Source organism: Macaca fascicularis, chromosome 4, assembly GCF_037993035.2.
Source record: "Macaca fascicularis isolate 582-1 chromosome 4, T2T-MFA8v1.1".
Lineage (NCBI taxonomy): Eukaryota > Metazoa > Chordata > Mammalia > Primates > Cercopithecidae > Macaca > Macaca fascicularis.
The window spans coordinates 115113370-115131698 of record NC_088378.1 but is presented as its reverse complement, the minus strand read 5'-3'; the positions used below and the strand labels follow the sequence as shown (position 1 = coordinate 115131698).

Sequence of the window (18329 nt, the reverse complement as noted above, 5' to 3'; positions counted from 1 at the left end):
TCCACCTGCCTCAGCCTCCCAAAGTGCTGGTATTACAGGTGTGAGCCACCACACTCGGCCCAGATTAGGACTTTCTAAAGCACAGATTCCCATATTCTTTGAGGTAAAATGATCAGATAGGAAATGCCACGCTGTTCCTAAAACCAAGGGCTTTCCTGTGCAATATCTTTAAGGCTACCCACCAGTATTTCTCACTACTTTGGTCGACTTACTAACCTTTCCTGACTTCTTTGTAACTGACTCATAATGTTCCTTTATGAATTCACTAGATTTTTTCATTTTAAGAGACTTTATTTTTCATAATAAGGTCCTATAGTAGCCCCTTAAAATTGTGAACAGTAAATACTCCCATTCTTCTTCTGGTTTAATTTGTATTTTCTGTAAGAACCTCACAGGGAGTATCCTATTCCAAAGATTCCAAATATGAAGAGTGGGAGGAAAATAAACAGAGCTGCAAAAGTTTCTGAGGTCCAGTCATCTAACTGTCAAAAGCCAAATATTGAAATAAAATGACTGACACTTTATAAATGGTTCTACAGAAGTCGCCGTTGCTCCTATAGTAGCATTAACGTTAGCTTTAATTTATGTTATGGAGTAAACTGGTAGAAGGGCTTTTCTATCTCTTCTCAACAACAGCCTTAACTGAATAGATGAGCTGAGCTCAGAAAGAACTTAAGTGAGCTCAACTTAGGCCGGGCACAGTGGCTCATGCCTGTAATCTCACCACTTTGGGAGGACGTGGGCAGACTGCTTGAGCCCAGGACTTCGAGAGCAGCCTGGGCAACATAGTGAGACCTCATCACTACAAAAAATAGAAAAATTGGCCAGGCATAGCAGAACAGACCCAGCTACTCAGGAGGCTGAGGTGGGAGGATCAATTGGGCCACGGAGTTTGAGGCTGCGGTGAGCCATGCTTGTTTCACTGTACTCTAACCTGGGCGATAGGGTGAGACCTTCTCTCAAAAAAAAAAAAAAGATTGTTCTCTTAGAACACAGATTCAGATTTAGCAGAGTGAGCATATGGCCTAGTTTTAAATCCAAATTCCAGCCCTTTCTAGATGTGTAACTTCAGAAAGCTACTTTAATACTGTCAGTCACAGTTTCCTCATCTGTAAGATGAAAATAAAAACCCCAAAGAGTAACTGGGATGACGAAATGAGTTAAAATGGAAAGAACTTAGAAGAATGCCCACTTTAATTGTGCTATAAATGTTAACCATTATTATTTTTTATTAAATCTTTATAATAATTCTACTTCACTTACATGGAGAATGCCAACTCTACAGTTTATTTCTCATTATTTTTTGACTTGCTTAGAACTCTCATAATAATTTATATCTGACATGATGAACTCAGAAAAAAACCTCTTTCGTCATTAAGGTTTGAAAAGAATGCATGTGCTAGGTTATTTCTCTCTTTACCGACCTGGAAATAGAACTGAATGATATCATATGTTTACAACAACATACCTTAACTTTCTGATATTGCTGATTCAGATTCTCCTGAGTGGGTCCAACTTGCCCATCAACATCAGTCTCCAACAGGTTACCATTAACTTCATCCTCTTCTCCAATTGCTGACTTGCCATCACCTTCTTGAAAATGGGTCCCGTTCTGTTCGATTACCTGTTTGTGTTTCGTCCCTGCCCTTTCTGAGTCTTTGTCAACATTTGACAACCAGTCCAAAAGGTTTTCTATTTTGGTTTTGCTCTCTTCCAGCTGCTTCACCGCTGCAACCTGGGGAAGGAAAGTTCACAGAAGGAATTCAGAACGTGGGCCAAGGCATAGTTTTAAGACATTCCAAAAGTAAACACTTAGAACATTTTAAATTAGAATGAGGGTACTAAAAACTGACACACATTGAAAACTTAACACACTGAAATTAAACCCTAGAGCAACAGGCAGTTACTTTGAAGTTTCCCCTGTTCTTAAAAATACATTCCAAAATTTTAACTATAATTGATGAGTGATCACACATTTCACAGGAATAAAGTTTCACAACCTCACTTAAATATTAAGAAAAAGTTAAGCAAAGCCAACTCTTCAAACCTTTTGTAGTAATTGGTCAATTATGTACCTGGAAATCCAGAATCCTATAATAAACCTTAGTGATAATCCTTATTTACTACCACTGGATATCACTTAATAATAAATCAAGTAGCTGTTAAGCTAATCATTTTTGACATAGCAATAGTGCACCACATATTTGAATAAGGACCTTTTCAGTTTCTTCCTTGATTGCTGTTGTCACAACTTTATCCAGTTCCTTTTTAGACTGTTCTGCTTTTAAATTAAGCTGTTCACACTTTATCTTAGCTTCATTAAGTTTCTGTTCAATCAAAGCCTTATCTTCCCGTGACAGCTTTTCACCATTCTCTTTTAAGAAGTTCTCCGTGTTTTTCACTACTTCAGCCAATGCCTGTGCACTTCCTTGCATATCTTTCTGTAATTCCTTATAACACAAAAGAAAAAAGTATATTTGATTAAATTATTACCTATTTAGTTCTTCCAGAGTTGTAATTCTAAAAGACAAGGTGAGTAGAGAGTCTAGTACATGTAGTCTGAATAAACACATTCAGTATGTTAATTTGAGTTGATTTATTTCAATCACAATACTTAATATAATTTGAAACTCAAACAATATTAAAGAAAAGCATGGATTTTCATGTTTAACAAAAGAATGCAGTCAGTGAAACACTGAAAACGCATTAAGAATTCAGTATATGATCTATACAAATTTGTACACACCAGATTTTTTTATATTATATGAGCACATGTACAAAGGCTTGTAAATATATGGTAATATTTATTGTTTCTAACTTTTATTTTTTAATGTGTTTATTGCTCAGGATAAAAATGAACTAATTTTCCTAGCAAACTATGACACTTCCCTTTTCTAAACACCAGAATCTGTAATATGTAATGTTTGCTTCTTCGCCTGGCTGCTAGGTACCTCAAGATTAAGATATCTCCTCAGTAGTTATAGCTTTCCTACGTCTAGATTTTTCCATGTAGTTTTTCCTCTTCTTTTCCTCGGTTATCATGCATTTTCATTCTCTATATTATACTGTTTGAGTTTTAATATTATTTTTTCCATACTTTATTTTAATCCTCTTCAAATTGTCTTAAATAGTATTTGAATTGAAAGAAATCCTATTAATTGAGCCATGACTATGTGACCTTAACTGTGCTAGTGACTTAACACACACTATTTACTTAACTTTTATAATAATGTAACAATGAAAGTGTGACCTATGAAGAAACTGAGGCTCTGAGAGACTGTTATAAAGCTAACAATATATAGAGTCTGGAATCTGAACCAGGAGCTATCTACTTACAATGAAAATGTTCTCTCTCCTGACACCAAAATAAAGATATCTTTATCTATTGTTACTGTTATTTTTCCTTTTCCTTCAATAAAAAGGAACAAATTACGATACGAGAAAGATGGAGTAAGAAGGAGCTAAGAAAGAGAAAGAACCCAAACTGATGGCTATTTCCTCTCATTTGCAAGTCATAATTAGGTTGGCCTTAAATGGATCCAAATTCTAATTCATCACACAAGGTATTTTCATTATCAAATCCCCTTTAATATTTCCTCCACTCAATATCTCTTACCAAAAAAAGTCAAAAAAATCACCTAGCTTGCTTGAAGTTGGAAATCTAACTTTTAGTATAAAGTTTAAAGATCAAGCCCAGGGTGTCTTGGGTATGCCTTGCTTCTAAAAAGCTAAAATTACTGGTATATTCAATAATCTTCACTGACTTCCAAATGATAGTAATCGAACATAACATCAACATAGAGCTGCTGATAGAAAACCAAATTCTACCTCTTGCTTGGACTGATATTTCTTTAACTCAACTGTGCCATCTCCAATCATGAAGGCTTCTTGGTGACCAATTAGGCGGTTTTCAGTTTGGGTAAGAAGATCACATATCCCTTGGAGTTTCTCTTTATACTCCTGCTGACGCTCTGCTACAATCTAAAGTGAAGAAAACCCAAAACATCTGAAATGTGCGGTGGTCACAAAATCGCTATTGTGATAGCTTCTTATTAGAATACATTTTCCAAGTTTTGTCTAATAAGCTTTTATAAGTATGCTGTAAACATAATAGCAGTAGGGTACAAACTGAGCAAGGTGAGACAGAAAATATGAGCATATTCCATATACAAGGAAAGTGATCATGTTTAGATGAAACTGCTCAACAGAATACTGGCCATGCATATTTGTAAGAGATGGAACTTCTGACCAACAGGAAGAAACATCCCATTTTCTTAAGCTCTTGAAACCTGCGACACATAGAATTAATTCTGCAAAAGGACATCAAAAGAGAAGTTAGTTGTGATTTGTAGGTTAACATATTTGATATGTGTATATAGGTTATCATGCTAGAGACAATGTCTGATGCTTCAAGAAATAATAAAAGGAACACTGCATGCAATATTTTTACTTAATCACTATGTCTAAGTGCATTCTCATCTCTTTGCTCATTATCGCTATTAGATATAGTACTCACATAATTCATTAAATATTCTAAAAGATTAAGAAGTCAACACTAATTACTTGCACTTTTCATTTTCCTACTCTATATACACTAATTATTCATCTTATAGCCATAGATCATGTTTACTAAGAGCCTAACACAGGCTAGGCAAGATACTAAGTGTTTTATATACATTCTTTTTATCAATGCTCACAATACTAGCAGGTAAGCACTATAGTTATTTCCAATCTACCAATGATTAAACTGAGGTTAAATGACTTGCCCTAGTTCACAGAATGAATGAGTCGCACAGCTGGGATGTGAAATCAGTCAATCTAGCTCCAGAGCCCAGAATTGCTGTGCTGTATTGCTTCCCAGAAGAAAACGAAACTCTTAATTAACCTTCTTTAGCCATATGTTCATCAATGTGTTAAATTTCTAAGTGCATTCAAATTTCCTAGTCTTGGGACGGGGGGCAATCAAGACTTTCACTTGAAGTTAAGTATTTTGGGGAGTCAAAAAATTAAAATCAACTAAATTATAGCATTATTAGTGAAAACAATATTGTTGTACACTGTAGGATTTGTATGTACACTGTATCTTATCCACTAATGCCTTTCCAGAAGATCTTTCCTGTCACACTATACTCCTTGGGTATCTACATTATAGTTTCACACTAAAAACAAAGAATGCCAACTCCACGAAGAAAGGCAAACCTTCTGATCATCAAGATCTTGTTCTAGATGTAACTGAGTCTCTAAACGTTCCACCTGGGTAGTCACTGACTCCTGTACATCAAGAAAACACTTCTGAGTTGTATTTAAGAGCCTCAGCAGTTGTTTGCTTTGGTTGGGAGACAGATCCTGTGCATATTCAGAAATGAAGAACTGCACATCGAAGGCAGTAGTCTCCAGCTGCATTTTGGTATGTCCAAGGTCTTTTAATACATTCTGTTAAAAAAGTGGTAAAAGTTATCAGTAGAAAGCTAAGCCATGATAATTATATTAACAATAACATTTATATTTTGTAAATACACTTCTCACATCAGGGAATGCAAGTTTTATGAATTTTTTTGCTATTCATCAAAAATCTGTTTATCATCCAGTAATAAATGATAAATTAATTATTTAAATACCATGGTAGTTAGTATTATATAAAAAGATATATAACCCCTCTAAAAATGGTTTATCTTTACCTGTCACATTGCACTTAAAATATAACTCTGACAAAAGGAAAAGACCTAACTTAGGTATATTTAGCACACTGAAGACAAACATCTACCTTAAAATATTACTTGCTAACATTTACAACATCCATGTAATTGTGATAAGATATAAATAATACCATGGGGGATTTGAAATATGAATGAAATATGCCAGAATTTCAGTTTTCTGACTCTCAGGCCAGGAGCCTAATCATTGTTCATGAGGAATGCTGTTCAAATTAAGAACTTGGAAAAAAAAAAAAAAGGATGCCAAAAGTGACTAACATATAAACACAGTCATGAGCCACATACAACAGGTCACATATCAAATGGTGGTCCCATAAGATTACAATGCCTTATTTTTCCTGTACTTTTTCTATGTTTAGATACACAAATACCACTGTGTTACAACTGCCTACAGTAGTCAGTACAGTAACATGCCGTACAGGTTTGTAGCCTCGGAGCAACAGGTACATCATACAGTCTAGGTGTGTAGTAAGGGATGCCATCTAGGTCTGTGTAAGTACACTCTTTGTTGTCTGCAAAACACAAAATCACCTAACAATGCATTTCTCAGAATGTATCTTCATCATTAAGTGAGGCATGACTGTACCACATATACTATTATGTATTTACATGACGATTTTTATATGGCGAATTCATATTATTATATATTTATGTGACTAATGCATAAATAAATATATAAATAAAAATCTCAACACGTCAGTGGTGTAAGAGTTTGATAAGGCATTTGGGATAGCATCAGAATGGCACCCTTAAGGTTTTTTATAGTTGTGTCAACTATGAATAAAGACATCTCTAGAGACAAAGGAAATAATCCTTTATAGCCTTAGTGAAGTCATATATTCTAAACACTTGTTATATTAAAGCCATAGGTTTTAAAATATAGTTTGTCATCTTTGTTTTGATACTTGCCTTGAGAAACTCCAAACGTTTCTTTACATATTCAGAATCTTGAACATTCACAATCTCAATATCCTTCACAGATCTGCTCTTCTCTGATATCCAATCTGAGAATGACTTAAGTTTCTGCAGAAATTCTTCATGGGAAACTGCTAGTTTAGACTAGAAAAAAAAATTATGCATTCAGTTGTCTTTCCCAAAAATGTCAAATTCTTACAAATAATGACTCTGGTTTATGGGTTTAACAATCTAAAAATAAAATCCTCCATCTTATGACTAAATCCTCAAATAATAAAATTTTCTTCATAAATCAAAATTTTGACATTTTATGCCTACCATTTCAGAGTCAATTGCAAGCATGATCTGTTTCGTTCTTTCTGAAGCCACATTGCTGAGGGAAGAGAAGGCGGTCTTCAAACTCTGGTGGCTAATACTCAGTTCTTCAAGATGTCCTCTGGGAAAGTCACTGGGAAGAGACTTTAAAAACTCTTCGGCCAACTTCATATCTTTTCTTAAAATAACAGCAATTGGAGCTAATCCCAATTCAAATGTCTGCAAAGAAATATATCCCGGACCTATTTACTATTTGTGTAAAACACAAATATAAACATGAAACATAGAAGTGTTCTGCTTCTTTTTCCCAGTCATACATCAGCTGACTACCATCCATAAAAAGGCAGTAGACAATTCTTACCTCCAACTGTCTAAGTTGATTCTTCAAAGCTTCCAGGTTGTTATCCAGAGATTCCTGGTTGTCTAAGGGGGGTTTCATATCTTGAAGCAATGTCAAATACTCATGCATTTTTTCAGTGTGCTGTAAACACTGCTGTAATTCACTGGAAAACTAAAAACAAGGTTGGACATTTTAATTCAACAACCTTTATGCAGATTTTTAAAGCAAATTGTATGGGATTATTCTCACATGGTTCATGCAGCTATTTCTGTACAAAATGTGTAAGTCAACTTACTTGTTCGGTTGAGCTATCTCCAGAAGCCATTTCTTTTGACCCTGAAATACATTCCAAATGGCTTGGGAAATCATCACACAGATCCTTAAGCTTCTCATCTCTTGGCAATGCTGATGCACACACAGTAGAGCTTTCTAGTCCAATTTCTTTTACAGTTTCTAAATTAGGAGAATAGTGGTTTACTTCTTTGCTTTTAATATCACTAAGAATGTGTGGCTTTTCTTCCATCATCTCAGATGTAGAACATGCTTTTTGATTAAAGTCTCCAGCATGTTCTATTTTTTCTGAATATCCATCAGCAAGCAGCTTGTAGAAAATATTTTCAAGTTGCAGTGGAAGTACTTTAGATGTAATGCCTCTTTTCTCTAGGTCATACTCCATATGAGTTAATTCTCTCATCAATTCAAATAGTCCTGTAATTTTCTGGCTATGTTGATCTTGCTTCAATATATTAAGGAGAAGCTCAGACTTAAGATTTCCAAGACAGAAAGGATCATCTCTACTTTCTGCCTTTAATTCTGATGAGTTACTCATGGGGGAAACTCCAGAAGAGTCACTCATCTGAGAGTCGCTGGGCACAGTAGATGCTTCATTTACCAACTGTGATGTGGTAATCTGTTTAATTAAATTTTGAACTAAAATTTCAGTGTCTGCACAGGCTGAAGGTTCTTCAACCTCTTGAGGGTTCATATGACCTTCTTTCAACCTGCTTTTTAAGATATCCTTTACATCCTCCACAAACACCTGAGACAATTCGGGAATCTCAACCTCCTTTTCTTGGGGTCTTGGAGACAAGGCTTGTTCTTTTGGTAGCTGTTGCTCGATTCTTTCTTTCTTATTACTAATTTCTAAGAATGAATAGTCAGTATTTAAAGTGTTACTGGAGTTATCATTTCCTAATCCATTTGCACACTGGTCTGACTGCAGAAAATCATTTTTCCCAACATCTTCTACATGTTTAAGAGATAATATTGAAAGTGTGGCTTCAATACTTTCTGGTGTGAACTGAGAAATTTCTGTTCCTCCTCCTGAGATGCTTTCTTTACTACAAAGATCATTACTTTGGATCATCTCATTAATAGGTGAGTCTTTCTGGGTACTAGTGGACTTCTCTTTTGTATTATTAACTCCTAATTGTAAATGTTCTTTCATGGGAGGGGCAGTTATTAAAACATGGCTTGGGACATCTTCATTTGGTTTGGCTACACCTTTTGCTTTTATATTTTTAGCACAATGTTTTAAATAAGTAAACAGATCAAGCTCTTTCTCAGGTCCATCAGTGAATGACTCCTCAAAATGTGTATTCCCTTCCCATGATGTAATGTCTGAAGTGATGTCATCACTCATCTCTTTGGAAACTGATGTGTCAAAAATTTCTTCAAGATTCTCAAACTGCACAGGACTTTTACTAACTATTATTTGTAGATTATTTGGTTCATCTTTAAGAGTTACAGTTGCTTTTTTAAGGCTTCCTTTCTGATTAAGTTCTTCATTGTTTGTGATTTGTGAAAATGGAAACTGACTATTAATTAACTTGAAACTATCCCTTGTATTTTCACCAGGCAAAAGTTTGAGATGCCTATTTTCTTCTTCTACTAGACCTTCTACAAGCACTTCTCCTTCACCCAAGTATATTTTCTGAATTGATGTTTCATCTTCTATTAGAATATCACTTTTGCCATCTCTCCCTTTAATGAGATCGCTTCCATTTCCTTGAGGGTCTTTGTCAGTTACAGAGGCTATCGATGACAAATGGCTTTCCTCAGCAGGTTTTCCCATCAAATCAGGCTCAGTACATATGAGGTGATCAAGAGATGAGTCAATTTTTGGTGCCATATTCTTAAAATATTGATCTTTACCTTTCACAGAATCAGTCAATTCTGGCAATTCTGACCCTTGAATCAACTTAACCTTTGTGTTTGCCAGATCATTACCTAATTCAGAAGTTGAACTGATATTACTATTATGTGAAATACTGGCAGGGCCAAAAGTTTTTTCACATTCAGTGTCTTTAATGATAGGCAGCAATAAATCCTTAAGTACCATCTCATGATTCAACAGATTTTCTTTGCTTTTTCCAACAATCTCAATTGTATATTCTGGAAGGTTGCTTTCTTCAGTAGCTAAGCTATTTTCACTAGGTGATGCTAGGTGTACAACATTTACCCTTTGCTGTTTTTCTAAAGAGCTACAACTGTGCATTTTATCCAGAAGAATCATTTTATTAGTATTTTTATTTTCATCACTGTTTTCATTTACAATAGAGGCACACAACTGGATATCCATATCTTCAGCCACATCTTGGCACCTGCGCTTTCCATTCTCATCTCTTATACATCCTCCTTCTTCATCAATGCCATCATTATCATCATCATCCTGATCATTACTGTCATATATATAATCCCCATAACTTTCTTCACTTTGCATAGAATCTAAATGATCAGTATCAGAGTGAAATTCCTGTACAGTTACATACTCTTCCTTTCTTACTCTCCAACTGCCATTGTCATCAAATTTTAATGATGCGGTGAAGCTCTCTTTTCCTCCTACAATATCATAATCAGTCAATGAGTCAGATTCATCTCCTTCAAGGATATTTGTGCATTCCCTTTCTGATCCAGTTTCCAGCGACTGTCTATTCACCTTATCTGAGTCAACGGGATTTAAATGTATTTTTTCACCAGAATCTAATTCATCTTTCTCAACATTCATGAGGAAATCCTGACGACACTGTGCTTTGCCCTTCACACTTAAGCTACCAGCTAGTGCCCCTTGGGGAACCACGGAATTTTCGTTCTCTTTTAAGACATCATAAAAAACATCAGCAGGAGAAGCCATCTCATCGTTTTCCTCTTGCAGTGTGTCATAGTCCTCAGGGTGCAGGCAATCATGATCATCACCATCAAGAAGCAGAGAATCATGGTCATCGTCTTCAAACAAGGGAGTGTCATAAAAATCATCATCACTATCAGTGTCTGTTCCTGTGTCATTCTGCTGATCATTCAGCAGTGACGTTTCATAGTCACCAGCACTGATGGTTTCATCAAGCAATGGTGTAGCAGAGGTAAGAGATACAATGGCATTATCAGTATCACCCCCTGGAGTCACAGCACAGGAATACTCTTCTACTTCAGACTCATTTTTCTTGTCTTCAGGCATCTGCTGAAAACCAGGATGTGTTTTCTCATCCTCACCAGAAGTATCTGAAATGTATTTATCATTGTGACATTGTACTTGAGGATTACTAGAAATCATATTTAAAGATTTCTGTCCATACTGTTCTCCCGGTAAACTGATGTTAATAGCTGCAATTCCCAGAAACTGGTCTTGAAATTTTTCTCCTATTCTTTGACCTGATAACATGGTTTTGTCACTGAATGATAACGTTTGGGCTTCACACTTATTTCCATTGCTCTCTGGGGTGTGTGTATCATTAAAACTTCCCTGACGGTGCCTCAATTTATCATGACTTAACAAGGCACTTAGCCCGGGGGAATAGTCAAAGATAGGCGAATCCCTGTTTGTATTATCTTCATTCTCTGTTTCATTCACACCACAGAATTTATTCATTTTCGATTTTACAATAGGATTTTCTATCAAATCACCTGGAAAGTTTTGAATGTTTTTAGAATGACTACATTCATTTGCATGTTCATTTGTTTCCACTTGGCTTTGATTTTCATAGTTTGTAAGTATGTTTTCAGAGTCATTTCTAAGCATGCTAATGTCTGCAAGTTCAGTCTGTGTTAAATGTGATATGGGACTGGGAACACACACACTGGGTGAACTGTTAACTTTAGGATCAATTGATATTGTACTTGCCGGTTTTTCTGACTGAGAAAATTCACTATTGATAACATTATTTCCCATTTCATGAAATTCTTCATCTACAGCACACTTTCTATTTTCAGGAGTCTCTTCATGTTCAGGTTCTCCACAGTGACATTTATTGAAACTACTTGGTGCAGTTGTACATTCATCCTTTTCTCTACCTGAAGCATTATTAAGAAATACACCAGAGGAGCTTAAGACATCGAGACATTCTTTTATGGCTGTATCTCCATCAAATTCTGCATGACAGCCTTCCAGTAGCATGCCAACAGCCTCATCCAAGTCTCCATCGTACAGCAAAAGCCTTTGCCCTGTGTTTGCATCCATATAGCTATTTATCATTAAATAAGATAGAAATAATTTTTTAGTTTGTTCTGAGGTCTGAGTAGTGACAGGTTCTTCTCCATCAAAAACATCCTCTTCTTGTCTGTAATCATGAACTGTGGAGGGTTGAAATTTACAAAAAGAGAGCCATCTTCTGGCGTTTTTACAAGCTTCTAAATCTCCTAAATCTGGCATTTTATCAGGCAGTATTATATTTTTTAAAATTGATGCTGTGTTATTGTCTATAATTCCTAGCTGTTTAGCAGCATCCAAACCAATGACTTGAGAACTTTCTGGAATATAAAGAGCAGCTATTTTTTGCCTGCTATTCAGGATTTTGTAGGCCAATTCATTTGTAATCAACTCTTGCTGCAAGGAAGATGATGTGGGAAATATTTCACCAGAATGGGGCCAAATGAGTCCAACATAGCCTCGTTGAGCTTCCAGTACCAGAAGAGCACTGCTGGACGTTATTAAATCACACTGTACTGCTTCGTCTACAGTTAAACGTTTGGCAGGGTTTGACTGGATGATTCCACCAGTTTGAACCTGATATGTGAGGATACTGCTAGCAGTGTCCCTGTCAATCACCCCTTCTCTGACAGCTTCTTCAACAGTCATTCTTTGGCCAGAATTGGAATTGATCAGACCTCCAGAAAGAAGCTGTGCACTTAACAACCTAAACGTGGTTTCACGATCTATGAGACCTTCATGAGCTGCTCTTAAAATGCTTAAGTTTCTTCCACATTTTAATGTTATTCTACCTCCTTCTTGTGGTCTCACAGGTAGAAGCCACATCCCCGTGTTTTCCTGTAAAGTACTTCTTTGTACCATATCTATTAAAGAAACCTTCTCAGAGGTGCAGGGGTCAATAAGATCTTTGCACATATTTTGTCTTTCCAGAACTTTAGAAAATAATGCTGAGGAAACCAAGTTCTGTTGGAAAGCCTTCTGTAGGGTCAACTGTTCTCCTGTGGCTGGAATAACCAGAGCGCCTGTAGAAAGCAGTATCTCAAGAACTTTGATGGCCATGGATTCTGATATCATGCTTTGAGCCAGAGCATCCAGTACTGGAATTGTGGTAGGTGACGCAGCAGAAATAATCTCCTTAGCTTTATTTAGTTCTTTGAGTTGGCACAGAATTTGTTCATCAATAAGGCCATGACTTTTGGCATCGTTAAGTTCAAAGGACTTTCTTAATTCTGGTGAAATTAGACCAGAAATCATTAGCTGTGTCTCGAGCAACCTAATTCCTGTGTCATAGTCAATGAGGCCTCTTAAAACTGCTTGAAAGACTGAAAGGACTTCTCCAGTTGTCTGATCGATGGTGCCTGCAATCACTTTATCCAGCTGAAAGGAAAATGCAAAAATCTCAGGTCACTCTGTTACACAAGGGTGGGTGGAGTTTCATGCAAGTTAGGTTTTTTAAAAAGTAAATAATACATTTCAACATAAAAATCCTCTACTTACCAAGGCGCAGCAATGTTGTGAATGTTAGGCAGTTCAAATGCACAAGTGATCTATGTCAGTGACCTATTCAACAGCACAGGATGTGATAAAAGCTTTGAAAACAACATGCATCTGTGAATTGAAAACTTAATATCGTGTATATTGACAAGGTTAGTGAGGACACAACAGAGTAGATGATGATAGTGAGAAAACAGAACACATATCGAGAAGGCAAACCATGCTTTCTGCATTTAGGTGAGATTAGAGTCTAGTGGCATGAAAGAGATTATCAAACCCCATGCTATTGATGTTTACAGCATACAGATTTCTTCAAAGATAGTCAAAAACTAAGAAACTAGAAAAATTGTTACATACCCCTAAAACGTGACAAATTATGTGGAAAGTATTCCCAGGAGTAATGAAATTAAATATAAAGATAACTTTTTCAATACTGAATATTATGTTAGGCCTGTTGATATACACTGTCAAGTTTTAAAAGTTTAAGTACCAGTCAAATTTTAAATGATTTACACTTTAAGAAGATGCTGGGGCATCCTCACTATAATGTATGGCCTTGTAGTACTCAAATAAATCTCATGGATATCTCTGAAAATCAAACAAACTCTATAATACATTAATGCCACCTTTAGAGATGACCCACAGGCTCTTTTATAGCCTATCATATTAAAATACCTACTATACCAGAAGAATGGCTTTTAAAGAGAAGAGTTAGAAGAATGAATGATCTTTTTCTTTTACCATGCAAGGCAGAGATTAAGATGTCACAGAAACTGATGATCAGCACGTATAAGATTGCATTTAATAAACAACACTGGAATCTCCAAACATTTAAATAAACTCAATCCATGTTTTAACTACGTACAAAATTCAAGGTCATTTCTTTATTATTGACATAGATTTCCAGAGCCATGCAATCAAACTAAGCTTCTTGAAACAGCCTCGTGTTTAAATAAATAATATTACCTTCTCCTCTACCTTTACATCTCCTGAGGTTTGTGATTCTTGTAGCTGTTTCAGAGATTCACTGAATAATAAATTATAACTTTCTTGAAGAGTTTTCACTTGTTTTTCCAATTCATTTCTTTCTTCATCTGTCATTCTAAAATAACCAGAAATGATAAAAAGACTAATGCAAGTCATCCTCAAGAAATAAAGATGATGTATTAGGTTCAAAAATTTTGTCACATTATCATAAAATAAAATATAGTCTCACATACATATTGCTCCGGTCTCAGTATGACTATAGAAAAATTAAGAATGGCCTTAAAAATATCTAAGGATCTTTCCCTTGCCTGAGAAAAGGACTGAAGGAAAGGGTGCAAACTAATGTATTGACACTTATTTAACATACAAACTTCCAAAATAACAATTGCTGCTATCTGACAGAGGGTAAGATCTCATTGTTAATCCCAACATGTAAAAGGGGATTTCCATTTCCATCAGTACCATTTCTCAAGATGAAATTTGTTTAGACTAAAGCACAAATAAAGAGGAAATTTATAAGGGGATTAACCTGATTTGCTAAGGTGTACTATAAAGTCATTCTGAAATAATCCAAAGGAGGACATCCAAAAAGGTTTAAGAAAAAGGTGGATTCCTTCCCTGAGTGAAGCATTGATTGAAATATACAAAGTGCTTTGTTGCAAAAAGTAGGGATAAAATATGAGAAATGAAGCTGCCATAGGTCTCAGCTAAGAAAATGAAGACCATATTTATAAATATTTTCCAAAGAATAAGTCTCACAGAGTACTACTTAGATTTAAGACTTGACTTGGAGTTTGTACTCTACCTCCCACTTGCTATTAATTCTTAAGCTCTGAGCCTGTTTCCATGGGGATAATAAGAACATTTCAAAGTTGTAAGAAAGATTAAAAGTGACAATTAATCAAATTACTAAGTCGATACTCTTTACTATATTAAGTAAATTGTGATTAGTCTGAGTCCCATTTTTAACATTGCAATGAAAATTTACCACCTCTGTTTTGCTGAAAGCTTTTAAGAACACTTCCCCACTTAGAATAAAAGAGCTAATGACAGCCAACATACTTATCTCCATGTTTTGCCAAAAAAAGCTGCATAGCTTGAAGTGTTTCTGATAACTGTTCCTTTTTGGTTGATATTTCCTCACTGGAGATCTGTAAGGTAAAGAAGGCACATTCAAACTCTTCCTCCAAAAGGAGTAAACAACAGTATTTAAAAAAAAGAAATTCATCAAGCTTTAGTCAAAACCTAGTCTGTTTTCTGGGTGACCCAAGTGAATAACCTATCAGTTATTAGCCATCCATAGGTCTAGATAAGAGTATTTTATTTAGAATCCATCAGGAAAGCTCCTCTCTCTATCCTTAATGTCGTCATTTTCAAGAGAAAATAATAATACATTATACATTTCCTGCATCTGTCCTAGTCCAGCTGTGGATAAAGGTGGCCTCCACCTGCAGTGGAGGTGGAGGGCACTCAGCACTGGCCCAGTGTCATCCTTGTGCACTGCAGTACTCAAAAAGACACATGACTGTGGGACACTACTTCCAAAGGGTATCTTCCTTCTGCCAAGCTCCTAGATACAATGCTCCTTTTGAAAAAATTATGGCAGAAGTAATAATCTGTAGGTATACAGACCCAGAATAAAGAATTTCTAGCTGAGAGCGGTGGCTCATGTCTGTAATCCCAGCATTCTGGGAGGCCAAGGCAGGCAGACTGTTTTGAGCTCAGGCGTTTGAGACTAGCCTGGGCAACACGGTGAAATCTTGTCTTTACAAAAAACACAAAAAGTATCCAAGTATTTTTGGCTCATGCCTGTAGTCCAAGCTACTCAGGAGGCTGAGGCAGAATTGCTTGAGCGGGGGAAGGGGAGGTTACAGTGAGCTGAGGTCGTGCCACTACACTCCCACATGAGCGACACAGTAAGATCCTATCTAAAAAAAAATTTTAACTATTAAAAAAATTAATTTCTAAAGCTAAGACCCACTTTGTAAAAGTCATCTGTGACTGTCATCTGTCAGAGAAATAAAATTGATCTGTTTGGGGAAAAGCCAGAGGTCATAATACTTTCTCCTAATCCCTCAGTATATCATTTCCAAATCCCTTATTTCAGAAATTGCCATTCTTTTAAATGAGCAGAAATAAGAGGAAATAATGGGCCAATGAAAAGATGGGCCAATGAAGTTTATTCAGAGTCAATTTAAAGTTTATTTTTCATGACTATAGATAATCATGAGGCTGCATTGACTTCTGAAGGACACACTTATATTAACTAAAATTTCCTTTAACAGAACAACCATCAACTGTTCTTAGTTATAATTAATGCCATCATCTGCATTAAGAAGTATCTAGGGTACTAGGTCTAAATCTGACTTAGTAATGTTTTGGAGAATTTAAAACTAAAGAATGTCTACAAAAAAATTTTTTTAATTTGCCAGGTGTGGTGGCATGTGTCTGCAGTTCCAGCTACTTGGGAGGCTGAGGCAGGAGGATCACTTGAGCTTGGAAGGTTGCGGCTCCAGTGAGCTGTGATCATGCCACTGTACTCCAGCCTGGGTGACAGAGCAAGACCCTGTCTCAAATATATAAATATGTATATATATTTTTTAAATAACTACAGAATATAAAAATACCAAGGGTTTATAATCCATATTTCTTAAAAGAAACTTATTATCCCAACGAATCTTTGTTAAGCTTTATGTCCCCATTTTAGTTGTCTATTTAATGAGGGGAAAAAAAGGGAAAAGGATATTTTACATGAAATATATGTATTAAAATTACTTGAAGCTTTTTGGTGTAAAGCACCAAATGCAAGTGTTTTCCTACATCTCCCACATATCTTCCACATCTCACATATATAGTATGTAAGACGATGAGTGAATACTTTATTTCAATTGAGCAACGTTTCAAGTATATACTCTGGTCTGTAAACTTCTCCAAGGAAGAACCTCAAATAAGGAACACTTGCCTCATATCACAGCCAAAATAAGACAAGTCACTGATGCTTTCCCCTATTTAGTCGTATCAACAATGTCTATTTTAATAGATGACAAATACTGATGCAGAGCTAGATAAAGTGGGAGCTAAATATTAAGATTGGATGATAGCCCTTGAAATTTCTAAATGTCAGACAAGAGCAGGAGGGCAGTGTAGGAAAGTATTCCTTGAGAAAAATCCTTCTTATCTTAGCGGAAATTTATTTTTTTAATACAGTAACAATCCCACTGCTATCACCAGCAGCAGCAGTATTAAAATTTACACCCCAACTACCAACATCCTAAGAGCTTCAAGTGGTACAGTCCAATAGATACCAGGGACATCTCCCAAGCTGTGGCCATCCAACATAACACTAAGCAGTTGGGATACAGAAGATAGCCCATTAAGACTAAAGAATTCACTAGGATAAAAGATGGTATCTAGAATTTCCAGTGATTGACTGTAGACACTTCCTTATGAGATGGAAAAGACCCAGAAAAGCACAACTAAAATCAATAATCAAGAATGTTAATATCCTGGTGTGTATTTTCATTGTTCTTGAAACTTTTTATGTTTACATCTGTAAGAATAAGATGACATATCTTTATGACATGGAGTGCCTGGATCTACTCTAGACATACAACAGAATGACTATGCTCTTCAGCTATTCTCATTGTAATAATCAGGAAGCAGACCTAACTATTAGGAAAAGCAGTATACTGAATTCATTTACTAAAAAATAAGAACAATATGTATCATTCAGGCTTTGGAATTAAACGGCTTCTTCTGCCAAACACTAACTTTGATTCTTTGGGCAAGTTATTTAATCGTTCTGATTTGCATTATAGTGGCCTATAACAATGGGAAAATTAAGGTAAAAATTAAACATTGTGCTAGGTAAACTGTGTCAACTCAGTTAACATCTCTGATATTATTATTGTTAAACCCGGACTTCTGTGAATACCTTTTGCATAGAGAAGGGAGGTTTCCCAGCCTTCTCTGCATCTTTCAATGTCTTGCTGATATTTGATACCCATTTCTGCAATTCTTTGGCTTTTTCAACATGCTCTTTCTTTTCTTCTTCCAGTGACTTCTGACAGTTGTGAGCGGTAAGAAAAATATACACTCCATTAAATGACTTAGCTATTAAACTGACCTCTCCATAGCAAAC

The 18329-nt window shown here is 35.8% G+C and overlaps 1 protein-coding gene across 26 annotated transcripts in view; it reads right to left on the bottom strand.

The window, feature by feature from the left end:
• Positions 1–18329, bottom strand: part of DST (dystonin) — a 488729-nt gene that overhangs the window by 130772 nt on the left and 339628 nt on the right. For 16 of the 26 annotated variants that reach the window (XM_005552656.4, XM_005552659.4, XM_065542902.1 and 13 more), the window contains 11 exons: positions 18123–18251; positions 15251–15339; positions 14168–14303; positions 7580–13084; positions 7306–7455; positions 6948–7163; positions 6624–6773; positions 5200–5433; positions 3829–3981; positions 2217–2450; positions 1469–1735 (listed from right to left, as the gene is read on the bottom strand). In XM_005552656.4, the coding sequence (XP_005552713.3) occupies positions 1469–1735; positions 2217–2450; positions 3829–3981; positions 5200–5433; positions 6624–6773; positions 6948–7163; positions 7306–7455; positions 7580–13084; positions 14168–14303; positions 15251–15339; positions 18123–18251 (7263 nt within the window). The remainder of the gene's footprint in view (positions 1–1468; positions 1736–2216; positions 2451–3828; positions 3982–5199; positions 5434–6623; positions 6774–6947; positions 7164–7305; positions 7456–7579; positions 13085–14167; positions 14304–15250; positions 15340–18122; positions 18252–18329) is intronic. The other 10 variants (XM_005552672.4, XM_005552673.4, XM_074037724.1 and 7 more) reach the window with 1 other exon arrangement.